The 24615-nt window shown below is 37.2% G+C and overlaps 1 protein-coding gene across 2 annotated transcripts; it reads left to right on the plus strand.

The window, feature by feature from the left end:
• The first annotated feature begins 800 nt into the window (after nucleotides 1–800).
• Nucleotides 801–22072, plus strand: LOC131723299 (oxygen-regulated protein 1). Of its 2 annotated transcripts, XR_009320225.1 has the most exons (8): nucleotides 801–886; nucleotides 4545–5431; nucleotides 6289–6460; nucleotides 8794–13643; nucleotides 15386–15418; nucleotides 17571–17657; nucleotides 17892–17947; nucleotides 20781–22072. XR_009320225.1 is itself a non-coding variant. In XM_059016921.1 (4 exons), exons 2-4 carry the CDS (start codon nucleotides 4853–4855, stop codon nucleotides 13410–13412), a joined length of 5370 nt encoding a protein of 1789 aa, XP_058872904.1. In that variant the 5' UTR covers nucleotides 801–886; nucleotides 4545–4852; the 3' UTR covers nucleotides 13413–14114. The 2 variants fall into 2 exon arrangements, 1 of the variants encoding a protein (XP_058872904.1); XM_059016921.1 differs by lacking the exons at nucleotides 15386–15418; nucleotides 17571–17657; nucleotides 17892–17947; nucleotides 20781–22072 and having other exon boundaries at nucleotides 8794–14114.
• Nucleotides 22073–24615: the final 2543 nt, after the last annotated feature.

Below are 24615 nucleotides of genomic sequence, written 5' to 3' on the forward strand. Positions count from 1 at the left end.
GACCTTTCTGCTCCCTCCTATCTCCAGATTATCATTTCTACCTACACCCTCTCTCGCCCCCTCCACTCCTCCACCACCGGCAAATTAGCTGTACCCTCCTCTTCTCCCTCGCCTCCAGAGCCCGCTCTACCCATGGATATCAGGACTGCTCAGTCTCTGACCACCTTCCGGCGCCTCCTCAAGACACACCTGTTCAGACAGCATCTGTAAACCTCACAACTCTCAACTATACTGTACTATATGGCACACAATCGTACCAATACTTGCATCAGCTTGTACTTGCACCGAACTGCTCCATACCTTGCTGCATTCTACTACTGCTCTTAACTACTACTTCCTGTATCTTGTATTTGACTTTACTTTTATAGGTATCCGTATTCACGTTTTTTGTAATTGCTCTTATTTGAAATCACTCTCATCCATTCATCGTACTTACTACGTGCTCATACTGGACTTTACTCATATAAGCAAATAGTTTTCATATAACATAACTGCTCTTAGTCGAACCTGCTCTTACATTTAATTATTTACTGTATTCTCTAGTTTTTGCTCTTATTTTAATTTGATCTTTTGCTACTGATTTTATTGTACTTTACAACTGCTCTTATCTATAATGTGATATTTTGTAATGTGATACTTTGTACTGTAATATTTTGTAACAATTTTAAGTCACCATGGATAAGGGCGTCTGCTAAGAAATAATAAAATAATAATAATCAGCACTGTGGACTGTGTAGTGGCGATTATCTGTGAGCAGAGATTAAGCAAATTGGCCCTGATGCTTCTTTCAAAGTGCCAGTCTCAAAATAAACCATTTACTTGTTTTGCTGTAGCTGTGGTAACAAGATAGAGACCATGAACTGCCCAATTTGCTAAAAACATGAATGTAAGTAGAGTATGTATTCTTGGGGGGATTTTAGTGGGTTTAAATACAAATGTTTAATCAAGGACAGTCAAATAATATATTATAGTACAGTGTCTGTTTGCATAAAGTATTGAATATTTTTAAAAGTTTTTTTAAGAAGGAAGTCTGGAAATAGAAACATTTAAGCAAATTATATTAGACTGTATTTGTGTTTAATATTCTAAATTACTCTATATTATTTTGCTCAACAAGAATGGAAATATGTATCATGTGTGTATCCATGTGAAATAGACATTTGCTATTACTGCAGGAGCAGAATAATTAATAACAATAAAAAAAAAACCATTTGTGTTAATAGGCTTGCTTACATACTACTAATCCGGGTTTGGAATGGCTGGAGTATAAAGACACACTTAAGCAAATGTATGTTGTAACTGCATGTTCAATTTCACAATAGTGTTTTTTTGATATTAACAGAAAGATATTGAATACTTTTTTTTAAATGCTGTTGATTTGGTTTTTTTTAAATGGGAAACAATATAAGGATACCTTTCTTCAAAAATGTGCCCGGAGTTGATTGAATGGCAGAACTAGTAAGTCCATCAAACATGTAACTCTAAAGGCTTGTGAGGGTGAGACCCTCACTGTATTATTATTCAAATGCATGTGTGGCAAAGTGGCTGGTAAGGGGAACAGGTGTAGCAGTGATGCGGTGCAGGAGTGACAGGCAGACAACGGTATTCCAGTGAAAAAGGTGCTTTATTTCTTTTCCAGGTCTGGTGACCAAAAAATAACTAAATCCCCGGCGATACACAACAATGTGTAACGCACGGGGATAACAATAAACAGGGCACAGTCCCGAACAAAACAAACAGACGGTCACCAGTCCTGGGTGAGTGCAGTCGTGATGGTGATTAGTGTAAACACAGATAGTGCGGTGTGCAGTGGTGCTCCGGACAGTGCTGACCCTTGGCGAGAGCTCCGGAGTAGTGCTTTAACTGTCTGGTGGTGAAAAACACAGACAATTACACAGACAAACACAACAAAACACAACACGTAATTTTCTTTTACAACGAGAGCTCCTCTCTCAGTCCTTCTCTCCTAGCGTTACCCAAACGAAGGAAAAGAACAGCGTTACCCTGGCCCCTATATGTAATCCCGCATGATATCTAGATAAACGGTTGCAGCTGCCTTATTACTTGCAGCTGCCCCTCATCTACCTGTCAAATCAATAGGTCTTACAACAGAGTCTCGCTTCTTTCCAGGCTGACCCACTTCCCGGTCCCGGAAACGAACTGTCAGGCCAGCCCTTCCAGATACTTCTCCTCCTGTTCTTTAGCGCCCTCACAGGTCGGGAGGAAGATTTATCACCAGAACTCATTGTATTTCTGTCACAGCATGTTATTGTGTATTATTGTTAATGTTGATCTACTGGTGATAGAGCTGTGGTTTATTATGTATTGTGCATGCTGTTGGGCAAGTGTTTAATATATGATAGTGTATTGCTGTATTTAGGATTCGGGCGCTTCCCTTAATGAAGTTGCCATAGCTATACTGTGGGACAAGGGTTTGTTATAGCCATATGTAATCTTCCAATAGAAGGGGTAATGCTAATTTTCAGTTTTTACTGGTAATTTTAGGGACTAGAAAATAATAATGACAATAATAATAATAATGAGTAAACAATAGAATAGTTTAACGATCATGTTGTAAACAAAGACATTATTCATGCAGGTTAAACAAATACATATAAAGGAGATCTGATTCAAGCATTCAAAATTCTAAAAAGGGATTGACAATGTCGACCTAAGGAAATTTTCCGACCTGAAAAAAGAAACAAGGACCAGGGGTCACAAATGGAGATTAGATAAAGGGGCATTCAGAACAGAAAATAGGAGGCAGTTTTTTAAACAGAGAATTGTGGGAGTCTGGAACCAACTCCCCAGTCATGATGTTGAAGCTGACACCCTGGGATCCTTCAAGAAGCTGCTTGATGAGATTCTGGGATCAATAAGCTACTAACAACCAAACAAGCAAGATAGGCCGAATGTAAACTTTCTTATGTTCTTATGAGAAGAAACATGTTTAACGTAAAATATATGAATGTTTATTGTAAAAGTATGAATGTTAAATAATAGAGATTATTTTTCTATAAAATCATTCCAGGTGCACGTGTTTATTGAATAATTGTTCCAGTCTTCTGTGCTTCCAGGGTGTGGGATTACTTAACTCTGTGTCTTTCCTTAGGCGGGGGATTAAGATAATCTGTAAACGTCATTGTATGTACAACCTGTTGGTTAGTCAGTTGTAATCTGAGTGAAGTATCCAGTGCAAAATAAATATTTGTACCTTGGAACACTACCACGTTGATGTTTCCTGCGTTGTAAATACCTCTGTGTTCCTAAGAGAATAATTTGATTGTGGGTGGAGGTAAAATCAGACCATCACCCCATTACAAGGCTGAACCCAGCCCCTGGTTACAATGCATAATACATTTATAACCCAATGATTATTTTATTTAGAGTTATCATTACAGTTAGTATAAAGGGGGTAAAATGATTGTGCTTCTGTTATGTTTGGAATGGAGTTAATAGTCTGTTTGACTGCACAGTTGACCACCAAAGTACATACATAGATAATATGTGGGCTTTGAGATCTGCAATTTAATGAGAAAGGTATTAAAAATGGACTGGCCTAAGCCAGTTGGACCAGGACTTAGATACTCTCTGTTGAATCACATGGTTGGGTGTCAAAAACAGGCTGCTTGGAAAAACAACATCTGCCAAGGACAAATGTGGTCAGTAGAGACTTAAACTAGCTGTGATATGATTAAAGTCCCTTTCTGCGCTGCTTCCTGTGTTTTGGTCCCTTGTGGTCTTTGACAGTGAGGTACATACAAATCAGATATTATCCAGCTCCCCTCTTCATTAGCAAACCAAAGTTCTCCTTAGCAGGTTATATTTGTGGTCAGTATACCCAGTACATGAAGGATTTAAACATGGGCACATTATGAATGTTTCCAAGAAGCTTAGCATTCCTGATCCTGTATACTTGAACTGTCACGACATGCTCCTCAGACCTGGCCTCATTAATATTCATACACCTGTTCTTAGTCTGTCTAGTTAGAAGCTTTAAGTGTATAATTTGTTGCATACCTAGGGTCGTTTTGTATTATCTCAATGTGGTGGATCTTTGTATCGCCATTCTTTAAATTTATATAATTCCTACTGGCATTTTCCTCCAAGGGTTATTCATTGACCCTCTTATTAATATCCCTATATACAATAAAATACAGTGGATTGAATTCTGTGATAGAACAAATCTAGGAGTTTTAGGGTGGCAGTATATAAATTTGCAACTATTTAGATCATTAAAATAGCCCCCAATGTGAGGTTACTACCTGAGGTTTTATCACACATTTTCAAATGAATGATTCTATAATCTTACAGGAGAAAAAATGACTTTATGTAAGAGCTTTCAACCTATACATTTGCTGGCCTCAACATGCAATTTAAAATGGCAGCATACATGGACTATGCTGAAACAGCAGTTCAATACTACAGATAATAATTGTATAGTTCTGAATCTTGGATGTGAACGCTACTAGCAACAGGTAGGTAGTAAGAAACAAGCATTGAGTTTAACATATCTCTAATCACATTTTTTCCCCTCGTTTTAGGTGACAGGAGGGTGTGTGGTCCAGTGGTTAAAGAAAAGGGCTTGTAACCAGGAGGTTCCCAGTTCAAATCCCGGCTCAGCCACTGACTCGCTGTGTGACCCTGAGCAAGTTACTTAACCTCCTTCTCCTCCGTCTTTCGGGTGAGACGTAGTTGTAAGTGACTCTACAGCTGATGCATAGTTCACACACCCTAGTCTCTGTAAGTCATCTTGGATAAAGGCGCCTGCTAAATAAACAAATAATAAGAAAGCATAACTGTAGCCCCTCTTATAAATCTTACACAGTTTCATCCTCATTCTTCTGAAATCATGGCTTCCCACCCTGCTCAATTCACAGAACCGATTACAACTAAACATGTCTGTTTCTATAAGAGTGGAGATCCCCAGTTCAGCGGGCTAAAGATGATCATCAACAGTCGCACCTTCAAGACTTTTGATGCCCTGCTGGACAGCTTGTCTAAAAGAGTTCCTTTACCTTTTGGAGTGAGGAACATCACTACCCCACGTGGAATCCATGGCATTAGCACTCTTGATGAGCTAGAAGATAGAAAAGCATACATTTGCTCTGACCAAAAGAAAGTAAAGCCTATAGACTTGGCAGTGGCAAGTAAACCCCCCAAGCCTTGGAATTCCACGAGGCCAGTCAGTGCCCATCGGCGTGCCATCCAGTTAAACAAGCAGAACGAGGGCCAGCTGTTTCAGCGGAAGAATTCTGTGGTGGTACGCACCCCCAGGAAAATTGTGGTCTTCAAAAATGGGGATGCTGGAATCAAGCACACTCTGATGCTGCAAAAGAAAACAGCACAGACTTTTGAGTCAATTCTTGATCTTGTGACTGAGGTGATGCAGTTTCGAGTCTTAAAGCTCTACACACCAGATGGAAGGCGGGTAAGTGGGTCTTCTCATTTAGTTAAGAGTCCATCAAAATGTCCCAGGTTAAGCCACAAATGCTTTCACTTAAAACAACAAATTAACAAAACAACAAAATATTGAATATATAGAACAATAAAAAGGTAGATTTTCCTAGCAGGAATTTAATAAAAACAACGGGAGAAATGTAGTCTTCTGTGCTTCCAGGGTGTGGTGTAATTACCATCACAGCTATTAGAATATTATGAAAAAGAAAGCATGCATAATTAAGTATATTATATCTGTTATCTCCAGTGGGCAGTGACTACCCCCTGTATATAGTATGTCTAGGGCTTCTATTTCCTTTTTCTGTGCTGATTTTTAGCTGTTTTCGAGTTTTATTTTTTCAGGGCTTTCGCTTTTTATATAATGTATGAAATTATCGTTTTTGATTACTTTCCAAAATGATTGGTCGTTTTTTTCTGTCACAGTAGTAATAACCCGGCAGTACTTAGTTGTACCTTCTTTCTTTTCCTGACTTCCACAACAAAATCCTTATGGTCAGAACACATTCTTCTGTTTTTGTGTGTCAAGGGATTTTTTTTACATTTCGCAACAATTTGCAATTCTGTTTTAAATTCTCACTATCTAACTGTAATATGGCTTTAAATCCTGCGAACAAGCCTTCTACTGTAATTGTAATCTCGTTTTAAATCTCTGGAGTCTCCAATAGAAATGTAGAATTTGTTGCCACTCGGTAGTTTAAAGTATTCTGAATGACTCAATGATAGATAGGAGGGACACTGCCCAACTGCACAGAAAGGTAGTTTCAAATATATCTTGAGAACAGATCATCCAATTGTGAACTTAAGGACAAATGTATTCCCTTATTAAAGGTTGATGGTCTTCAGGCTCTGATTCTGTGCTCTGGAGTTGTAGTAGCAGCAGGCCGAGAACCTTTCAAAGCTAGAAAATATGACACCCAAAGACTGAGTCTGCCTACCAAATTGCCGGGAATTTCCAACCGTGTAAAACCAAAAACCATCAACAAGATCCAGCAAAGGAATTGTAAGTCTCTTTTAATATTAATGTAATTAAGTTTGCAAGGGGAGGGGGGGGGGGGTGCATTTTTGAGGCCTTTTTATTAAATGCGCTAGGATTAAGTAGAGTATTCAATATATGCTATATATATATATATATATATATATATATATACACACACATATATATATATATATATATATATATATATATATATATATATATATATGTACTGTATATACAGTGCCTTGCATAAGTATTCACCCCCCTTGGACTTTTCCACATTTAGTAGTGTTACAACCTGGAATTAAAATGGATTTAATTAGGATTTTTTGTCACTGATCTACACAAAATAGTCCATAATGTCGAAGTGGGGAAAAAAATCTACATATTTTTCAAAATTATTTACAAATAAAAAACTGAAAAGTCTTGATTGCATAAGTATTCACCCCCTTTGCTGTGACACCCCTAAATAAGCTCTGGTGCAACCAATTGCCTTCAGAAGTCACATAATTAGTTGAATGGAGTCCACTTGTGTGCAATTAAAGTGTCACATGATCTCAGATTAAATACACCTGTTTCTGGAAGGCCCCAGAGTTTATTAGAGAGCAGATCTAAACAAACAGCATCATGAAGACCAAGGAGCTATCAAAACAAGTCCAGGATAAAGTTCTGGAGAAGCACCAATCAGGGTTGGGTTATAAAAAAATAAAATGCCAAAAGGCATGTGGGAGACACAGCAAACATGTGGAAAAAGGTTCTCTGGTCTGATGAGACCAAAATTGAACTTTTTGGCCTTAGCGCAAAACGCTATGTGTGGCGCAAAGCCAACACTGCTCATCACCCTGAGAACACCATCCCCACAGTGAAGCATGGTGGTGGCAGCATCATGTTATGGGGATGCTTTTCATCGGCAGGGACTGGGAAACTGATCAGGAATGAGGACAAGATGGATGGAGCTAAATACAGGGAAATTTTAGAGGAAACCTGTTTCAGTCTGCAAGAGACCTGGGACTGGGGCGGAGGTTCACCTTCCAGCAGGACAATGACCCTAAACACACAGCCAAAGCTACACTGGAGTGGTTTAAAAACAAGAACCTGAATGTCTTAGAATGGCCCAGTCAAAGCCCAGACCTCAATCCGACTGAGAATCTGTGGCAAGACTTGAAAATTGCTGTTCACCAAGGGTCCCCTTCCAACTTGACAGAGCTTGAGCAATTTTGCCAAGAAGAATTATTATTATTATTATTATTATTATTATTATTATTTATTTCTTAGCAGACGCCCTTATCCAGGGCGACTTACAATTGTTACAAGATATCACATTATTTTTATATACAATTACCCATTTATACAGTTGGGTTTTTACTGGAGCAATCTAGGTAAAGTACCTTGCTCAAGGGTACAGCAGCAGTATCCCCCACCTGGGATTGAACCCACAACCCTCCGGTCAAGAGTCCAGAGCCCTAACCACTAATCCACACTACTGCCCTAATGGGCAAATATTGCAGGATCCAGATGTGCAAAGCTGGTAGAGACTTACCCAAAAAGACTCACAGCTGTAATTGCTGCCAAAGGTGCTTCTACCAAGTATTGACTCAGATGGGTGAATACTTATGCAACCAACAAATGTCTTTTTTTTTGTTTAATTAACTTTTGTGTCACAATAAATATTTTGCACCTTCAAAGTGTTAAGTATGTTGTGTAAATCAAATGGTAAAAATCCCAATTAAATCCATTTTAATTCCAGGTTGTAACACTACAAAATGTGGAAAAGTCCAAGGGGGGGGGGGGGGGGGGGGTGAATACTTATGCAAGGCATTGTGTATTAAATAGTACATTATTTATAATAAATACATTACTTCTGAAAGTTTTTTTGAACTGATTTATTTAGAAGGCAGTGACAGTACTGATAGAAAAACAAAATGGCACAGTCATTCACCAGTCCTCACGCTAATAAACAGATGCTTCTGTTTAGCTGTAAGGGATAAGCTAAAAAAAAAAAAATGTTGAGTTGTTTAATGATATCTGTAATTCCTGGTATGACCTATTTATTTGCATTAGCTGCTATGTAGGTCAATATGTATGTAGTCTACCAATCAGAATCAGAAATACTGTACAGTATATAGGTTGGTAATATTGTCTTGGCTGAACTGCAAAATAGTGATAGTTGTAAATTGTACTGTCTCTACCATTTCTATTTGTCTTTTAATTCATCTTTCTCTTTTTCTCTTTCTTTCTTATTCTCTCTCCTGTATTACCGACCCTGCTGATGGATACTCTCCACTCCAAACTGATTGGCTTTTGCTTTCCTCTTCACCTTCTGTCTCTGAATGCGTGAACTTTTGAAAAATAAAAAGGGAGAAAGAAATCAGTCTCCAACATAAGGTCTCGAAAGTTCTCTTTTTCTTCAGAAAAGTATTTCTTGAACAAACTCAGTAATTCTATAGGCAGCTTATGTAACATTCCTGACACCCCTAAGGGATCCTTGGAAACATGCACATGTACTGTCGAGGACATTCCTTTAATGCCTCTAGATGACGACATAGAAAAATCTATTCACATAAACCAAGATGGCACCATGACAGTAGAGATGAAGGTTAGGTTAATGATAAAAGAAGAGGAGACAATTCAATGGAGCACCACAGTGAGTCGATCCAGTGTGCTCAACCATGTAAAAAAACAAGTAGACCCTGAGGCTGATTTACCAGATTACAATACTCTTCCTTCTAAAGCTAAAGCAGAGGTAATGTATTTGGAGGACTATAACTCAAACGAGGAAAGCGATCTCTCGTTTAAAAGAATGAAGGCAATTAGTGGAACAAAACAAGCAAATGAAATGAGTATTGTTGACAAAGAAAGCCAACAATGTGACACATGGCAAGATCCACATTATGATGTCAACTTAGTTGAAACTGAAGAAGACAACAATAAGCAAATATTTAAGAGACCCCTAACAGCTGACCCCCGGCAGAGCAGAAGAAAGCAGGCATCTATGGAAAGCATTAAAACAGGGTCTGAAAGTGAAATACACAAAAACTTATTTGGCACATATTCTTACAGTGAGGAGAAGGAAAATGGTGAAAGAAAAGGAGAATGCTGCACGATCAGCCATTGCAGTAGCAGCTCTGTACCTAAGCCAAGGAAAGGAGATAATTGTGAAATTAATAACAGTGATCTACATTTCAAATGTAGGACTTCAGGTGTGGCACAGCTACTGACACTCCACAACAGAGATGAAGTAACAGAACGGGTCATACACCTTGAACAGGAGAACTGTCATGATAATTACTTTGCAAATCATCAAGTGATGTGTGCCAGACTAGCTTCATCAGGCCAGGCCATCTGTTTATCAAGGAACAATTGTGAAATGCATTACAAGAGACCGTCCACTGCTTCAGAATCCTTTAGTGAGAGAAAACATGAGTGTGGTTCCTCAGATTTCATGTATGCAGAGGATTCATTGGCATATAAGTCATACCAGAAGGTACTAGACTCCAGTTTAGACTGTTCTTCTGCATACACTGTGTCACAAATTAATAACACTGCACCAGTGGATAACATGTTCCTCAGTCAGTCTCCACCTGCTGTTAAAAGGAAAAAGAAGAAATCAAACAAACGAAAAGTCAAAAAGACTAACCAATCTGATGGTGTGAGCTCATATATAGTAACTGAGAAAAGCAATGACCTTGTTGTTGATCAAAATGAACAAAATGCAATATCCTACTGTGAAGAATCTGCTCAGTGTGCAGAAACATGTGCACATGATGACCAAAGACCACTTAAAATGAAAAAACGTAACAAGAAAAAGACAGAAGTAGAACATGAACCCAGCAACAACTCTTCTGTATCCACTGTGTCTGAAAATACATACGTGTTGAAGGACTCTGGGGAGAGCTCTCAAGAAGCAGTATCTGAGAAAGAGTTAAATTGCAATGCTGCCAGTCCAGAGTCACAAGATTCAGAGACTGATCAAGATCATGAAAATAGCACTCAGATTATAATTAAGAAAAGTGTTTTACCACCAATCGGTTCATCAGCAACAGACAAAAAGAAGCACAAAAAACAGAAAAGGGAGAAAAGGAATGAACAAGATAAGTCTGATGAGGAAACAGCAAGCAGGGGAGAAGAACTTCTGCAATATAATGAAAGCACTTCCTCACTGGGCATGTCTAATGTGGACAAAGCTCCCCCATTAATAAAGGATTTTGAGAAAAAATGGCTGGGAGAAGTACAGTCAGAATCTACATTACCTCATAATGAATTCACTGAAGCTAATGCAGAAACGAGAAAAAAAGCAAAAGTTGTATTTCAGATTGGAACAACAGCAATTGCTCCCAAAATGGAGAGGCTGGAGGTGGAGGAAGTACCAGAAGAAGAATCTCCTGTAAGACAAGAACCACCTGAAACACCTGACCAACCCACTAAAGTAAAGAGAGACACCACACACACAGCTGAAGCTGCTATTCAAACTGAATTGGGAAAAATCGATGCAAATATGCCAGCAGGACAACACAATACCAGGCCAGTACTGGAGCAACTACATTCTTTGGTTAAATCAATCAAACAAATACCAACCCTCAGACGTCCTTTAGGCCTGGAGAAATCATACAGCATGCCAGACTTTTCTGCACATATTGATTCATATTTTGATTTTCCCTCCAAAGTCCTTCTTACATTGCTAACAATCATGACAATAAAGGAAGGTGTTGGCAGCTTGAACTACAGTGGGACATTGGTAAATAGTAGTAGATGTGCAGAGGTCCTCACACTCATGGAGTCCCTTAAGAGACTGGCTAGCATTGAGGATGCTAAGGAAGTAAAGGCTAGTGTCTCAGGTTTGCAAACATGTACATTGGCCCAATTATTGCAGACCTGGAGGGAAAAAAATGTTGAACAGGGTTCACACAACATTTCTTTACCAGATACCCCAGATGATAACAAAGCTTTGTTAGAGACCAGCATGTCAACGAACAATATTGAAACTGATGGTACTTTTGATATGCAGGAGCTGATAGAGCAACTGGGCATGTCTGATGAAGTTCAGAAAGAATTGTGTGCCATAATGAAAGACAACAGTGCAACATGTTTAGAAGCACAACTTGTAGACACTGGGGAATTAAGTGATGTTCCAGTACCAGTAGAAGAAGAGGAAAATGAACTAGCCTTTGAATGCAATGAAAAAGTATCTTTATGCTTGAAAATGGATGAGGTGCCCGATGAAGAGAATGCAACTTTAGGAAACACTAGTTATAGTGATAAAAATGTTACTTCCGACCAGAATGTTCCTAATGATAATCTGCAGGTTTCCGAGGCAGAAGACACAACAGAGGTGACCCCTCTTTCTAATGAGCAAAATGTAATTTCAGGTTTTATGGTTGAAAATCAGGAAGGCTCAATAAATGGGACAAATGAACATCTCTCTGTAAATGAAGATACTTTAGAGGAAGAAGATGGAGTACACCCCACCCACTATGTATGTGACATTGTTAAACCCTGTGATGATACTGTGGAGTCTACTAACAGTCATTCATCAGCTTCGTCTTTAGCTTTCGGTTATGATGCAAAACAAAACCCCAAAACGGAATTTGTTGGAATCAGCATCAATGCTTTGAAAGAGATGTTTATGGCCAAAAGCATACAAGACTTCCAATATGGTAGCAAGAGACTACCACGTCCACTTACATCCAACTTGTCTGACTGTAGACCAGAGAGCTCAGAAAGTGTAAAGAGTGGTTACAAATCACAGGCATCATGTGAAATGACCACAAAAAGTGGGGAAGATGGCTCTGGAAAGCGATCTGTTTCTACAGGCTGTGTTAGAAGAACTATCGAAAGATTGTATGGGAAGACCGAAGCTAATTTTAGACCTCCCTCTTTTAAGAGGCCCCCATCTGTGCCTAAACAAAAACAAAAGGAAAGTCCAAGTAAAATGAGTGCAGGTAGCATCACATCTTTTGAAGAATCAAAGCCTAAAGTGAATGGAGATCTATTATACTTTCATGCCAACGGCTCTTTTCATTTAGAAGAAGAAACTTTGCAAGGTGTACAAAATACTGCACAATCTGAAACAGATGATGAAGTTCTGATCAATAAAGGTAGATGGCTTTTTAAAGAAAACCACTTGATTAGAAAATCTCCACCTGAAAATATAGGAATGTATGGAAATATTGAAACCACGTCAACAGAAACGGCCCTGGACAACACAAGTGAAGATGTTCCCTACTCACGTTTTGAAGGTCATCTTCCTCCACTGGCTGTCATATCTTCATCTGAACTTGAAGAACTAGCTAAATCTACAGAACCAAAATGCAGCTACTTTAACATGCCTCGTGCCAGTGATTCCGATCCTTTCCAAGATGATCTGTTGAACGTTAAGAGTAAAGGCAGCCTTCTCTGCAATGATAGTCCCAGAAAAAAGAAGAAAGGTGACAGGCTGTCAATGGCGACTTGTGCTGAACCTGAGCAAAAATGGGCAGAGAGAAATTGTAGTCTTCCCTCTTTTGCCTTGGTAGATTTTCGAATACCTAACAACAAAGTGCATCCAGAACAGGAACCTCCAGTGGCTCATGCTGTTGTTGCACAACCTTCCCGAGCAAACAGTGCCAACAGCAAAGCTCCTGAAGATCAACACTCTTTGGAGAAGCTTCACTTGATGTGTGGTCAGCACTGTCCAATATTGACAGTGACTGTGGAGCCGCTCAATGAGGAAAAGAGGGGGTATGTTTATCAAAAACAAACAGACCCTGAGAACCAATGGATAATGTGTTCATTAACTAGGAAAACTACAGCACTTTACCAGCATGCACCACAAATGTCCATAAATGATCAAATGTCCACTATGCAAGTGAATGAAGAAAATATGACCTGCATAATGAGTGGAATCATCAAAATGTTTGAAATTGAAAGCATTAAACACGAGATTGAGAGGATCAAGCAAGGACTTTCTTTGCATGTGTCCAAAAAGCAGGTCATGTAAATAATATAAAAGAGTCAAATAATAAGTAATACAGAAATATCATTAAATACTAGTGCCAGTGCAAAGAACAAAAGTGACAGGAAATACAGACTTTCTTCATTCCCATTGTCCAGCAAACCAGGACTACAAGTATATAGTTAAAAAAACCTGCTAGGGTGCGGACTTTCGGCTGTGAAAACAGTAACCCTGAATACTTCTCTGAACCCAAATTCAACGAAGGATTCTTACAAGGTATGGTTAACCCATAAAAGAAAAACCACAGATGCACAATCCTTGGTAGATCCAAATGAAAATACTTTGAATAAATTAAAAGGAAAACCAGAAAATTAAAGTATTTTGCTATTGAAGCTGAATGTGAAACCACATCTAATGATATACAGACCTTGAATTTCGACGATGAAGAAAAAGATCATAAGAAATAAGAAAGGATATAAATTCATAAAACAGACTTGTATATCTACAGTATTTTGGTTTCAGATAAATTTTTGGTGGTAGAGACCATTATATTGTAATAGTGTTACATCTAGGGCTTCTGATTTTCAGTTTTAACCGATTTAAACCGATAAAATACCCACGATACAAAATAAATTAAATCAGTGTATAGCCAATAAACAACGGAAAAAACTGAAAAAACAGTGGAAATGTTACTTAATTCAAATTGACCACTCCTTTCCCATTAAAAAAAAAAAAAAAAAAAAAAAACTACTAATAAAAAAATTCCTACATTTCTATTGGAGACCGCTTGTGAGATTTAAAACGAGATTACAATTAGGAATGACTTGTTCACAGGATTTAAAGCTGTATTATAGTTAAGATAAAGAGGATGTAAAACAGAATTGCAAATTGTGGCAAAATGTAAGAAAAAGCCTCCACACAAAACCCCCAGAAGATGTGCCCGTGACCATAAAGATTTAATTGTGGAAGACAGCAAAGGAAAGAAGGTACAACTTAAGTGTGTAAGTACTGTCGAGTTACTAGACATATTTTGACAGAAAAAAAAAATGCACAAGCATTTTGGAAAGTAATAAAAAACAATAATTTCAGACAGTATATAAAAAGCGAAAGCCCTGAAAAAAAATAGAAGATTTACTTAAATCTTCTAATCTTCTGGGTGTGGGTGGGTGTAGGTGTGGGTGTGTGGGTGTCAGTGTGTGTGTGTGTGTGTGAGGTGGGGGGAGGTCAGACGAAGCATGCTCATAGAGAGTATTCAGATTCTGTACATAATATTGTGTTCGCTGTAAATAATATTGCTGATTATATTAGTTGAGTTATTATTGATCATTTGTATTTCAGAACTTGAGCATTTAAAACAACTGTAGTATTGCATTATAGATATTAGTGTTATTGTTGCCATTGTTATTCAATTCACTAGTGTGTAACAAAATGAAATGCTATTTCATTGTTCACTTTACCCGTAATGTGCACATTTAATTAGTAAATCAGGGTCAAACAGTGAGTGAGGAGGCTATAAGCATTGAAGAGGCTGGCACAGTAACAAATATCCCTCAGAGTATTTTAATTAGAGCGCTCACTTCCATCCAACGAAGAGACAAGGTGGGGAACCTTTCCCCTGGAGGCATCAAACAAGCCATCAGCCCTCAAACTACCCAGGCTGTTGAAACCCTCTGTAGTGATAGTGAGGACACCAGGTAAGGGGCTCCTGCAAACCAACAGGTAGACATGCAGCCACCAACATTACAAAGCCAACGCATATATTTAGAAAAAACCCTACATAATAAGAACTGAAAAACAGAAGCCCTAGTTATATACCATGCAAAGTGAACAAAGGCTTTTAATAATACAGTATGTTATAAACTTTAATGTCTATAATTAAGCAATGATATCTGACACATGAAATGACCAGATATTTTGCTTCTATTAATTAACAATGTGAAATGTATTATTATGATTATCATGTAATATGTTAATGAATATGCTTTATTTTTTGTATTCTTGTTTTTAATGTGTATTAGGTGTTATTTTCCATTTTAGGAGCACCATTTTAGGTACAGTTCCTTAAAAATAAGTATTTGTAGATCTATTTCTTGTGGATTAGATTGACATTGATAGTTGTTTTTTATTAAAATACAACAGCGTAAAAAATGAATACATACCACATACGATTCCAGAAGTGTAGAAAACCTAATCATTGGAGGAATATTAATAGAATTGTTTGGTGCCTAACCAATCAAAATGGTTACTTACTGCTCTTTTTGATACAGATTTTATACTGGGGGATGGTCTTACTCTCTCCCTCTCTCTCTATATATGCCAGTGGAACACTGAGTACCTTAGTCATGTATTATTTTATGTTTAGTATACTGTCTGTATCTCACTGGCAGTCATTTGCTTTTCAGCGCACTGTAATAAAGGGAGGATGTTTGTCGCTTTAAACCCAAACCTTGCGCACAGTACAGTAATCCTATTTTAAAGTAGCTTATCATTTTTATTATTATTATTATTTATTTCTTAGCAGACACCCTTATCCAGGGCGACTTACAATTGTAAGCAAATACATTTCAAGTATTACAGTACAAGTAATAATACAATTAAGAGCAAGATAGATACAGTGACTTTGGTTCAAGCAAGTACAAGTGTGACAAAATACAATTCAATAATACAGCAGATAAGTGTCGGTGATAGTTACATCAGGATATGATTAAATACAAAATACTACAGATTAAACACTTGGCAGATTACAGTACTCTGAAGTACAGGATTAAATGCAGTAAAATAGGGGGCAGATAAGAGCAAATAAAGTGCATTTAAGGAAGGGTGATAAGTGTCCCAGGGGAAAAACAGAGGAGTTCTACAGGTGCTGTCTGAAGAGGTGAGTCTTAAGGAGGCGCCGGAATGTGGTCAGGGACTGGGCAGTCCTGACATCTGTAGGAAGGTCATTCCACCACTGCGGAGCGAGGGTGGAGAAGGAGCGGGCTCTGGAGGCAGGGGAGCGTAGAGGAGGTAGAGCCAGTCTTCTAATGCAGGCGGAGCGGAGAGGTCGAGTGGGGGTGTAGGGAGAGATGAGGGTCTGGAGGTAGCTGGGTGCAGTCTGGTCAAGGCATCTGTAGGCTAGTACAAGAGTTTTGAACTGGATGCGAGCGGTGATCGGGAGCCAGTGGAGGGAGCGGAGTAGTGGAGTTGCGTGGGAGAAGCGAGGCAATCACAAATTGGTTTGGTAAATTGGTTTGGCACAATTGGTTTGGTAAAAGCTGAGGTCACACCCCAAATCATGACTATCCAGTGTTTGTTTTGCTTTCCTAAACCCATTCATTGTATTTGCAAAGGGACCACAGAGCAATTATCAAGGTATATAAATACATTTAAAGTGGGTCATAAAATAACATTATATTACTATAAAGTATAATATTCTACATTGTTTCAATAATTTATTCTAGTAAGCAATTGCTTTGTTGTATTTTAATAACTGATGATAATAGAACATTAGGCCTGTCACGTGTTATGTTGTTCATACAGTCTGCATACAGTACTTAAGGTAGAAACATGTAAATCTGTAGTTTTATCTCTAAAGTACTGGTGGCTATGATCTGTTATCTCTTCATTGTGTTTATGTATTTTTCTGTATAATGCACTTAAAGAAAGATGTTTGTCCAATAAATGTTTAAACTTACAAATCCAGTACATTATAGAACAGTTGTCCTTTACTTCCAATACTTGAGGGCCATCCCTTAAGTAAATTACATTTACATTACATTTTATCTGTAGACCTGCAGTGAAAGGTGAAAAAACACATGACATGTGGTTTAGTCAGTAATGCACAGGTTAGTAGTTTAGGAATGGAACAATCATTGAAGATAAAATACATAACATATACATGCCTACATACTTACATACATACATACATATTTGATCATATCCAATAGTATTGTTAGAAACGTATATTATTATTATTATTATTATTATTATTATTATTATTATTATTATTATTATTATTATTATTATTATTTATTTCTTAGCAGACGACCTTATCCAGGGCGACTTACAGTCGTAAACAAAAGTTAGGTTTCAGAATACAACACAACTTTCATTATGTCACTTTCAAGCTATCAGTAAAGCAAGGTTAATCCATTTATTTTTAGATGCTCTAAATTTTATTTATGTTTTGTTCCAGATTTAACATACATTTTTGATCATTTAAAGATAAAAGCAGGGAACATTGGAGAGCTGTACAAAATACGAATTGGGCACAACAACTCTGGAGAATCCCCAGGCTGGCATTGTGATGAGGTAATCAGAGGCTGTGTGTACAGACATTCAGATGTAAACATAACACAGGGAGGCACAAAATGGCAAGTATCCATTACAGTTGTAAACTGAAACATCCATAAATTCAAAATGATAAATCAGTATTCTAAGGTAAAACTAGGCACTAGCAGAAACATGATATGTCCGTATTTTTTATAGTTTTACCTCAAAACTGAAAATGTATTAAATGGATAATAAACTGTTTTTTTTTTCAAGATCTGAGAAAAAAAGCCTGATTGCTATCTGTGATATCATGCTTCAGTTCTGAAAAGGTAAGTAATGTTTATATTAAGTATATACTGTATATAAAGCCTAGTTCAGTTAATTTCATTAGTAGGAGTAAAGCGTTGTGAGACATTATAACTTTGTCAATGCAATTGAATCCAAATAAATGTTTTTTTCACATTTAAGTTTAACTCAATGGTCAGTGACTGTAAATTACTTCAACAGTGTGCTCAGAGGCCTTGTTTAATGGTACAATAGACAAAAAAATAACCACATCTGTGTTTCTGATATGTATTTTAGGTGCGACTGCAGGACCTTTCCACAGAGGAAATGTTCTTCCTTCCTTTGAATTGCTGGCTGTCTCAAGATGAGAACATAATAACATAAGAAATTATAGAACGAGAAAAGGCCAAAAGGCTTGCTCGCTTTGATGCAAGCATGGTCCGTTAACACTCAGGACAGGAAAAAAAAAAAAAAAAAAACCCTAACCAAGTTAGTAGGGGAGATGAAAACTCTGGGAATCCATGGCTAACCTGACTGCCCTTCCTCCAGGTGGCCCGCTAAAGGTCTTATTGTGGTCACAGATACAGTTATACAGTATTGTTCATGACAGCATCCAGTTTTTGAAGGATCCAATATAGTCCCTGCTTCAACAACTCTGTCCGGCAGCCTGTTCCAATGGTTCACCACCCTTTCCGTGAAAAAGCTCCTTCTCCCCTCGGTTCTGAATATGCCCTTCTTCAGCTTCCACCTATGGCCCATGGTTCTGTTCTCTCTGACCTGTGAAAAATAATTCTCAGCAATTACTTTGTTAAAACCTGTGACAGGAATGGCGTTGTGGTGACGTCAGGCCAGCAGCAGGAACAAAAACAAAGACAGGCAGTACTGCAGGGCAAAAAGACGCTGCGCCGTTTATTTAAATCCAAAAATAAAATAAATATTTAAACACAAAAACAGTGCTTACAGAGCAAAATAAAAAGGTAAACAAAAAAACAAGTCTCGAACACAAAATAATCCTAAAGGTCCGGCTGGGCAGTAGCCTTCACGGTTCCTTTTCTTTTGCTTAGTTTTTAAATAAATTTCTCTCTCCTCTCGTTCCTCCTCTGTACACCCACCACCCGGAGTGCAGAGAGCTGCAGGTTTATATACATGTGACCATCTCCCGATTAGCAACAAATTAATCACTTAATTCTGGAAATGGCCACCTTCTGCACAAGGTTTTTAATTATTCCTGGCAGAGGACGAGTACACAACCTCGCCTCTGCCAGAACACGTTTAAATAAACAAAAACAAAACAACGCACGGCTACGCCATCAAATATATACATAAATAAATCATAACACACAAATACAAAATAACACAAATAAGACACAGGGTTGGAGGGGGAGACCCCGTTCTAAAAATAAACAAACACATGTACAGGGCTCCTCACCTTGTTACAAACCCCTTGACAATTTTAAATACTTCTCTTAAGTCGTGTTTGGATCTACTTCTTTCCAGGCTAACAGATTCAGTTCTTTCAGTCTATCTTCATATGACATACCCTTCAATACTGGAATGAATCGTGTTGCTCTCCTCTGTACTCTCTCCAAAGCCTCAATGTCTTTCTTATGATATGGGGGCCAGAACTGGACACAGTATTCTAGGTGTGGTCTTACCAGTGCTTTGTATAATTTTAATATAACTTCTCTTCATTTGAATTCAACTGTCTTGGCTATATAACCTAACATTCTATTTGCTTTTTTTATAGCTTCTCTAGTTGGCTTAAGAGATTCATCCACTACTACCCCCAAGTCCTTTTCATACATAGCCTCCTCTATTTCATTAGTATTAATGCTGTACTTGCCTTTGATGTTTTTGCACCCCACCTTTGCATTTATTCACATTAAATTTCATCTGCCATGTGTCAGCCTAAGCTTGAATTTTGTCTAAATCTCTTGTATTATTAAAGTTGCTGATTGGGAGTTGGCTACTCCTCCCAGTTTTGTGCCATCTGCAAATTTGCATAGTTTACTGATTATGTCTTGGTCCAAGTCATTTATATAGATTAAGAATAGCAATGGTCCCAATACTGATCCCTGAGGTACTCCACTTGTTACGTTACTCCAGTTTGATGCCTGGTCCCTAATTATAACTCTCTGCTTTCTATCTTGTAACCAGTTTTTGAATCCATGCTGCTACTTTACCATTTATTCCTACTGATTTAATCTTTAAATATAGCCTTTCGTGCAGTACTTTGTCAAATGCTTTTTGAAAATCTTTGGGGAACGATGGGGAGATTTGCAGGGAAGTGCCAGTTTTATAACATGGGCGCCAAGTTCTACCAGTTAAAGGAGCACAAGCAATGACAAATCAATCAGCATTAATACATAATTATCATGCACTTTTGGTAGTAAAGTAAGTCAAAAGTTGACTTTTTAAAAGTTTGATTGAATAGTGACAAAAAAACAAAAACAAAAAATGCTCACAAATTGGTATTAAATTGAACCCTGAGTCATTGATATCAACTCTATAGTTTGATTAAATAAATCTTGGCAGTGGTAATTACTTTCTATTGTAATAGAAAAGTGGAGAGTGCCGGGAGCTTTGGGCAGGGTAGAGTGCAGAGAGAGGTTTGGGTTGATAAGTGGCCTGTTTATTGAACAACAATGTGACAAAATCTGCAAGTCAAAGTTAATCACATGGACAGTTGCAAAGTGACCAATATCAAAATGAAAAGATAACTTTTATTACATACATTTAGATGTTTAGTTGGGGTGGTAAAGAAAAAAGTTCAGAAAAACGTAAAAGCAAGAGAACAGAGAACTGTTACAGCGTCATATTGTACTCTAGCTATAGAAACTGACTGTTATTCTAAAGGTCTGCTCTCTTTTGTTTAAGCTGCTGTGTACGAGGCCCATGTTGTGACAGGAGACCTGTGGAATGTTGGAACTGAAGCAAATGTTTACATTACTGTTTATGGGGAAAAGGGTGACACTGGCTCAAGACAGCTTCTCAACTCCAGGAAGCTCATTAAGTTTTGCAAGGGACAGGTCTAGTAATAAATGATCATGAATTAAAACAGTAGATTGTATGTAGAAAATAGCAAGGGGAGGCTATGGAAACTTTTTTTTAGTAATAAAATGTGCAAATTTGCTACCTTGTATTTCTCAATTAATAAGTGTTTTAGTAAGTATAAGAAAATTGACAATTTAAAATTGTATTCATACTAGGGATGTATTATTATTATTATTATTATTATTATTATTATTATTATTATTATTATTATTATTATTATTAAATTAATCACCTGCTCTAATCAGTCATTTTTTTTAAATACAAGTAAATGAGAGAGGCATCTTGAAGCCTCTCTTATGAAGTCACAAATGTCTATTGCCTTTTTGACCTGTTAATTCACGTTTCACTGTAATATATTTATTCTAAAATCCTGATACATCCTTCACACATAATACAGTAATAGTAGTAAACATTTACATATGTATTAATGACAGTGCTTTACAGCCTTGAAATTTACATTTATTGTGCAATTACTGTAAGGTGCATGTACCTCCTGTCATTTCTACTGCCCTCGTCTCAGAACAGCTGTACAAACCAACCATCAATATCAGCATGTCAATATCATCAAAATGTCACCTATAAAGTGGGAGAAATGTATTCAAACTGCTGCGACTATGATGGTTTGGGCTCCTGACTCTTGACCGGAGGGTCGTGGGTTCAATCCCAGGTGGGGGGACACTGCTGTTGTACCCTTAAGCATGGTACTTTACCTAGATTGCTCCAGTAAAAACCCAACTGTATAAATGGGTAATTGTGTGTAAAAAATAAAAAAATAAAAAAATGTAATTGTATGTAAAAATAATGTGATATCTTGTAACAATTGTAAGTCACCCTGGATAAGGGTGTCTGCTAAGAAATTATTAATAATAATAATAATAATAATAATAATAATAATAATAATAATAATAATAATAATAATAATAATAATAGAAACTTAACAAATGATATGCCTCTGAGAAATTGGAGAAACCTAATAAAATTAATCAAATTATAATAACATTATAATTATAACAAATAAAATACACCCTACTGTACACATAAGACTGTACATTTCTTGTAGAGTTCTCATGACATGAATAAACTACTCAAGCTTTTTGGCCCAATAAAATTCAGCATTATTAATTACAGTTACTCTGTGCTTTTACTATTTTAAGTAAATGTGTAGCATTTATTTATGCTTTTGTAATATATTACATCTTAAAAACACAATGTGGCTACTTTTTGGCTGGTTATTTCCAAAAAAAGTGGTGTTTATGGACACAGTCGTAGAATACACTTTTGCTTTCTTCTTTGTCAACATTTTTGCAAAAAAACAAACACTGTTAGCCTTCTTAAACCTTAGTACTGTAGCTTGTAATAGAAGTTCCTATTGTTCTCTTCATTGCATCACAAGGACAACTGACTGAATCAGACATGCAGGAGATGTGTGTGACTCCAGAGACTCTGATTCGGAGTGTATTATCAAAAGTGGCACGTAGGGAATCAGACTATTTATTTATTTATTTATTTTTGTTCCTAGTCCCTATTCAAATCGAAAGCCTAATTAGATTCCCCCACGGAAAAGAGATTGCTTCATTGGTGCACAGGCACCGAAATTAGAGCGTTTGCATACCATATAAACATGTTCATATCAAATCAGTAAATATCAGTAAAAAAAGTGAATCTTAAGTCAAGGTTCTGCGCCTCTGAATAAAGGACTGGAACGGTGTTCCGGAGAGTTCTGGAGAGTTCCGGCTCGACTACACTAGTGCTTACCTGTGATTTGCCATGCTTACAAGTGTTTTATCATGATTTTGCTGTTTTTACTTTGCACTGCTATACTTTACTTCTATCATTATATACTACAGTACACTTTTATAAGTGCTATTTCAGTATTTTGTAATCATTTTTTTTCTATTTATAGTTTTAAAGAAGATTTTGAAGTTCTGTTCTTTAAAGTAGAATGGTGACCGACTGCATAAGTCAGTTTCTTTTCAATGAAAACTCAACATAAGTGACTATGAAATAGAAAAAGAAAAATAATAGGTTGAGCATCTCTTATGCCACCAGGCACATCTGCAAACCTGAGCAAAGAGACAAAAGCTGAGCAAGAACCTGTCAAACACTTCATATCGGCTCCACCAGCTTCTCCTATCTCAGACAGGTTCATAATAAAAATGGGATAATGTTCTGTCCACTAACTGCATTTGACTGACTTTATAAGTCATGTCCCCATTGGAACCTATTAGCAGCAGCTACACTTATAATTTATAGATCTCAGCAAAAAATAGATCAAGTACATTAATATCAGGTATTTTTTATTTAAATATAATGACTTATAATATGTTTAGAATTGGTCGGTGGCTACCTCGAATCAAGTTGAGAGTGTATTTTCGCTTGCACTATTTGTATGACACAGCAAAGAGTGCACAAGAAATACGCTCTCAACTTGATTAGAGGTAGCCGCTGAACACTTAATTATAACCATACATTCCATGTAGGATGAACCATTTATTAATGTGTTATTTTTTAAAGAAAATAATAAGTTCTTAATGGTGTATTTTCTTGCAGTTTACAACTTTGTTCCAAAAGATGGCAGTATAATCTGACAAAAAGGCAACCACAAGACTAAATAGAGCAGTGGTTTCAGCCCTGGTCATGAAGTAGCACAAATGGTCCTGGTCTTTGCTTTAAACAAGGACAAAATGTAAAATTAAATATGCATTGTTATCCAATGCATATAGTACAGCACCTGAGACTTTAAAAAGCGTGTAGCAGATTGCTCTATGATCGACTGCAATGCACATTTAAAATAAGAAAAAAAGAGCTGTTTAAAACAACTGCATGCACCGTTGGGAATACTTGATTACCAGGATTTCAAAAACCACTGTAATAGTGAGTATGTAGAGCTTAGTACTCGTATAACCAGTACTTGAAGTTTATTTAACAAGATTTACTTACATTAGAATTAGGAAACATCAAAAGAAAGTTGGACATTCTTGGAATAATGTACTACTAAATCAATTATAATCTCTACAAACCTGTTTATGATAAAGCTGATCACAAATCATTTTTCTTACTAAAAAATAATTGCTCTTTTTGCATTGTTCTTCTGGTCCAGTGTCTCTAAAGTGTTGGGAAAACCTTCAGTGACCATTAACTGATGGAGAAATCTTGTGTGAATGAACTTGTGTGTTTAATACTGAATGGTCACTTTCATGACTGTCTGGTGCTTAGATTTAGTTTTTAGTAAGAACTACATTTCAGATTATATTAAATCTATTGTTACATTACCACTATTATCGAGAGGAACGGTAGTTCCTCGCGCCAAGTTACAGCGAAGCCAGTGCCAGTGACTATCTATACAGCACGGATAGTTTACGTGTTTTTAGGGTATTGGCCCCCATTGGTTTTACAGTTGTGCTTATTTGCTTTGTGCTGGGCAAGGTTGCCCAAATGGTTTCTTGCAACTTGACTTGTGTTTTTGATATCTTTACATTAAATGGCTGGGCACTTTTGATAACGTGTTTTTCATGCGTTTGATCCACTTTTATTGTGCCTGAAAAACACAAGCCAAGTTAGTAGAAACAATTGGGGCAACCTTGGCCCCCATCGGTTTTATAGTTGTGCCTATTTGCTTTGTGCTGGGTAAGGTTGCCCCAATGGTTTCTTGAAACTT

This window comes from Acipenser ruthenus, chromosome 3 (assembly GCF_902713425.1).
Source record: "Acipenser ruthenus chromosome 3, fAciRut3.2 maternal haplotype, whole genome shotgun sequence".
Taxonomy (NCBI): Eukaryota; Metazoa; Chordata; class Actinopteri; order Acipenseriformes; family Acipenseridae; genus Acipenser; species Acipenser ruthenus.

Coding starts and splice junctions, on each gene's coding strand:
- LOC131723299 (XM_059016921.1), top strand. CDS start 4,853: ATGGCTTCCCACCCTGCTCAATTCACAGAACCGATTACAACTAAACAT. Junction 5,432..6,288: donor ACACACCAGATGGAAGGCGG/GTAAGTGGGTCT, acceptor CCCTTATTAAAG/GTTGATGGTCTTCAGGCTCT. Junction 6,461..8,793: donor CAAGATCCAGCAAAGGAATT/GTAAGTCTCTTT, acceptor AAAAATAAAAAG/GGAGAAAGAAATCAGTCTCC.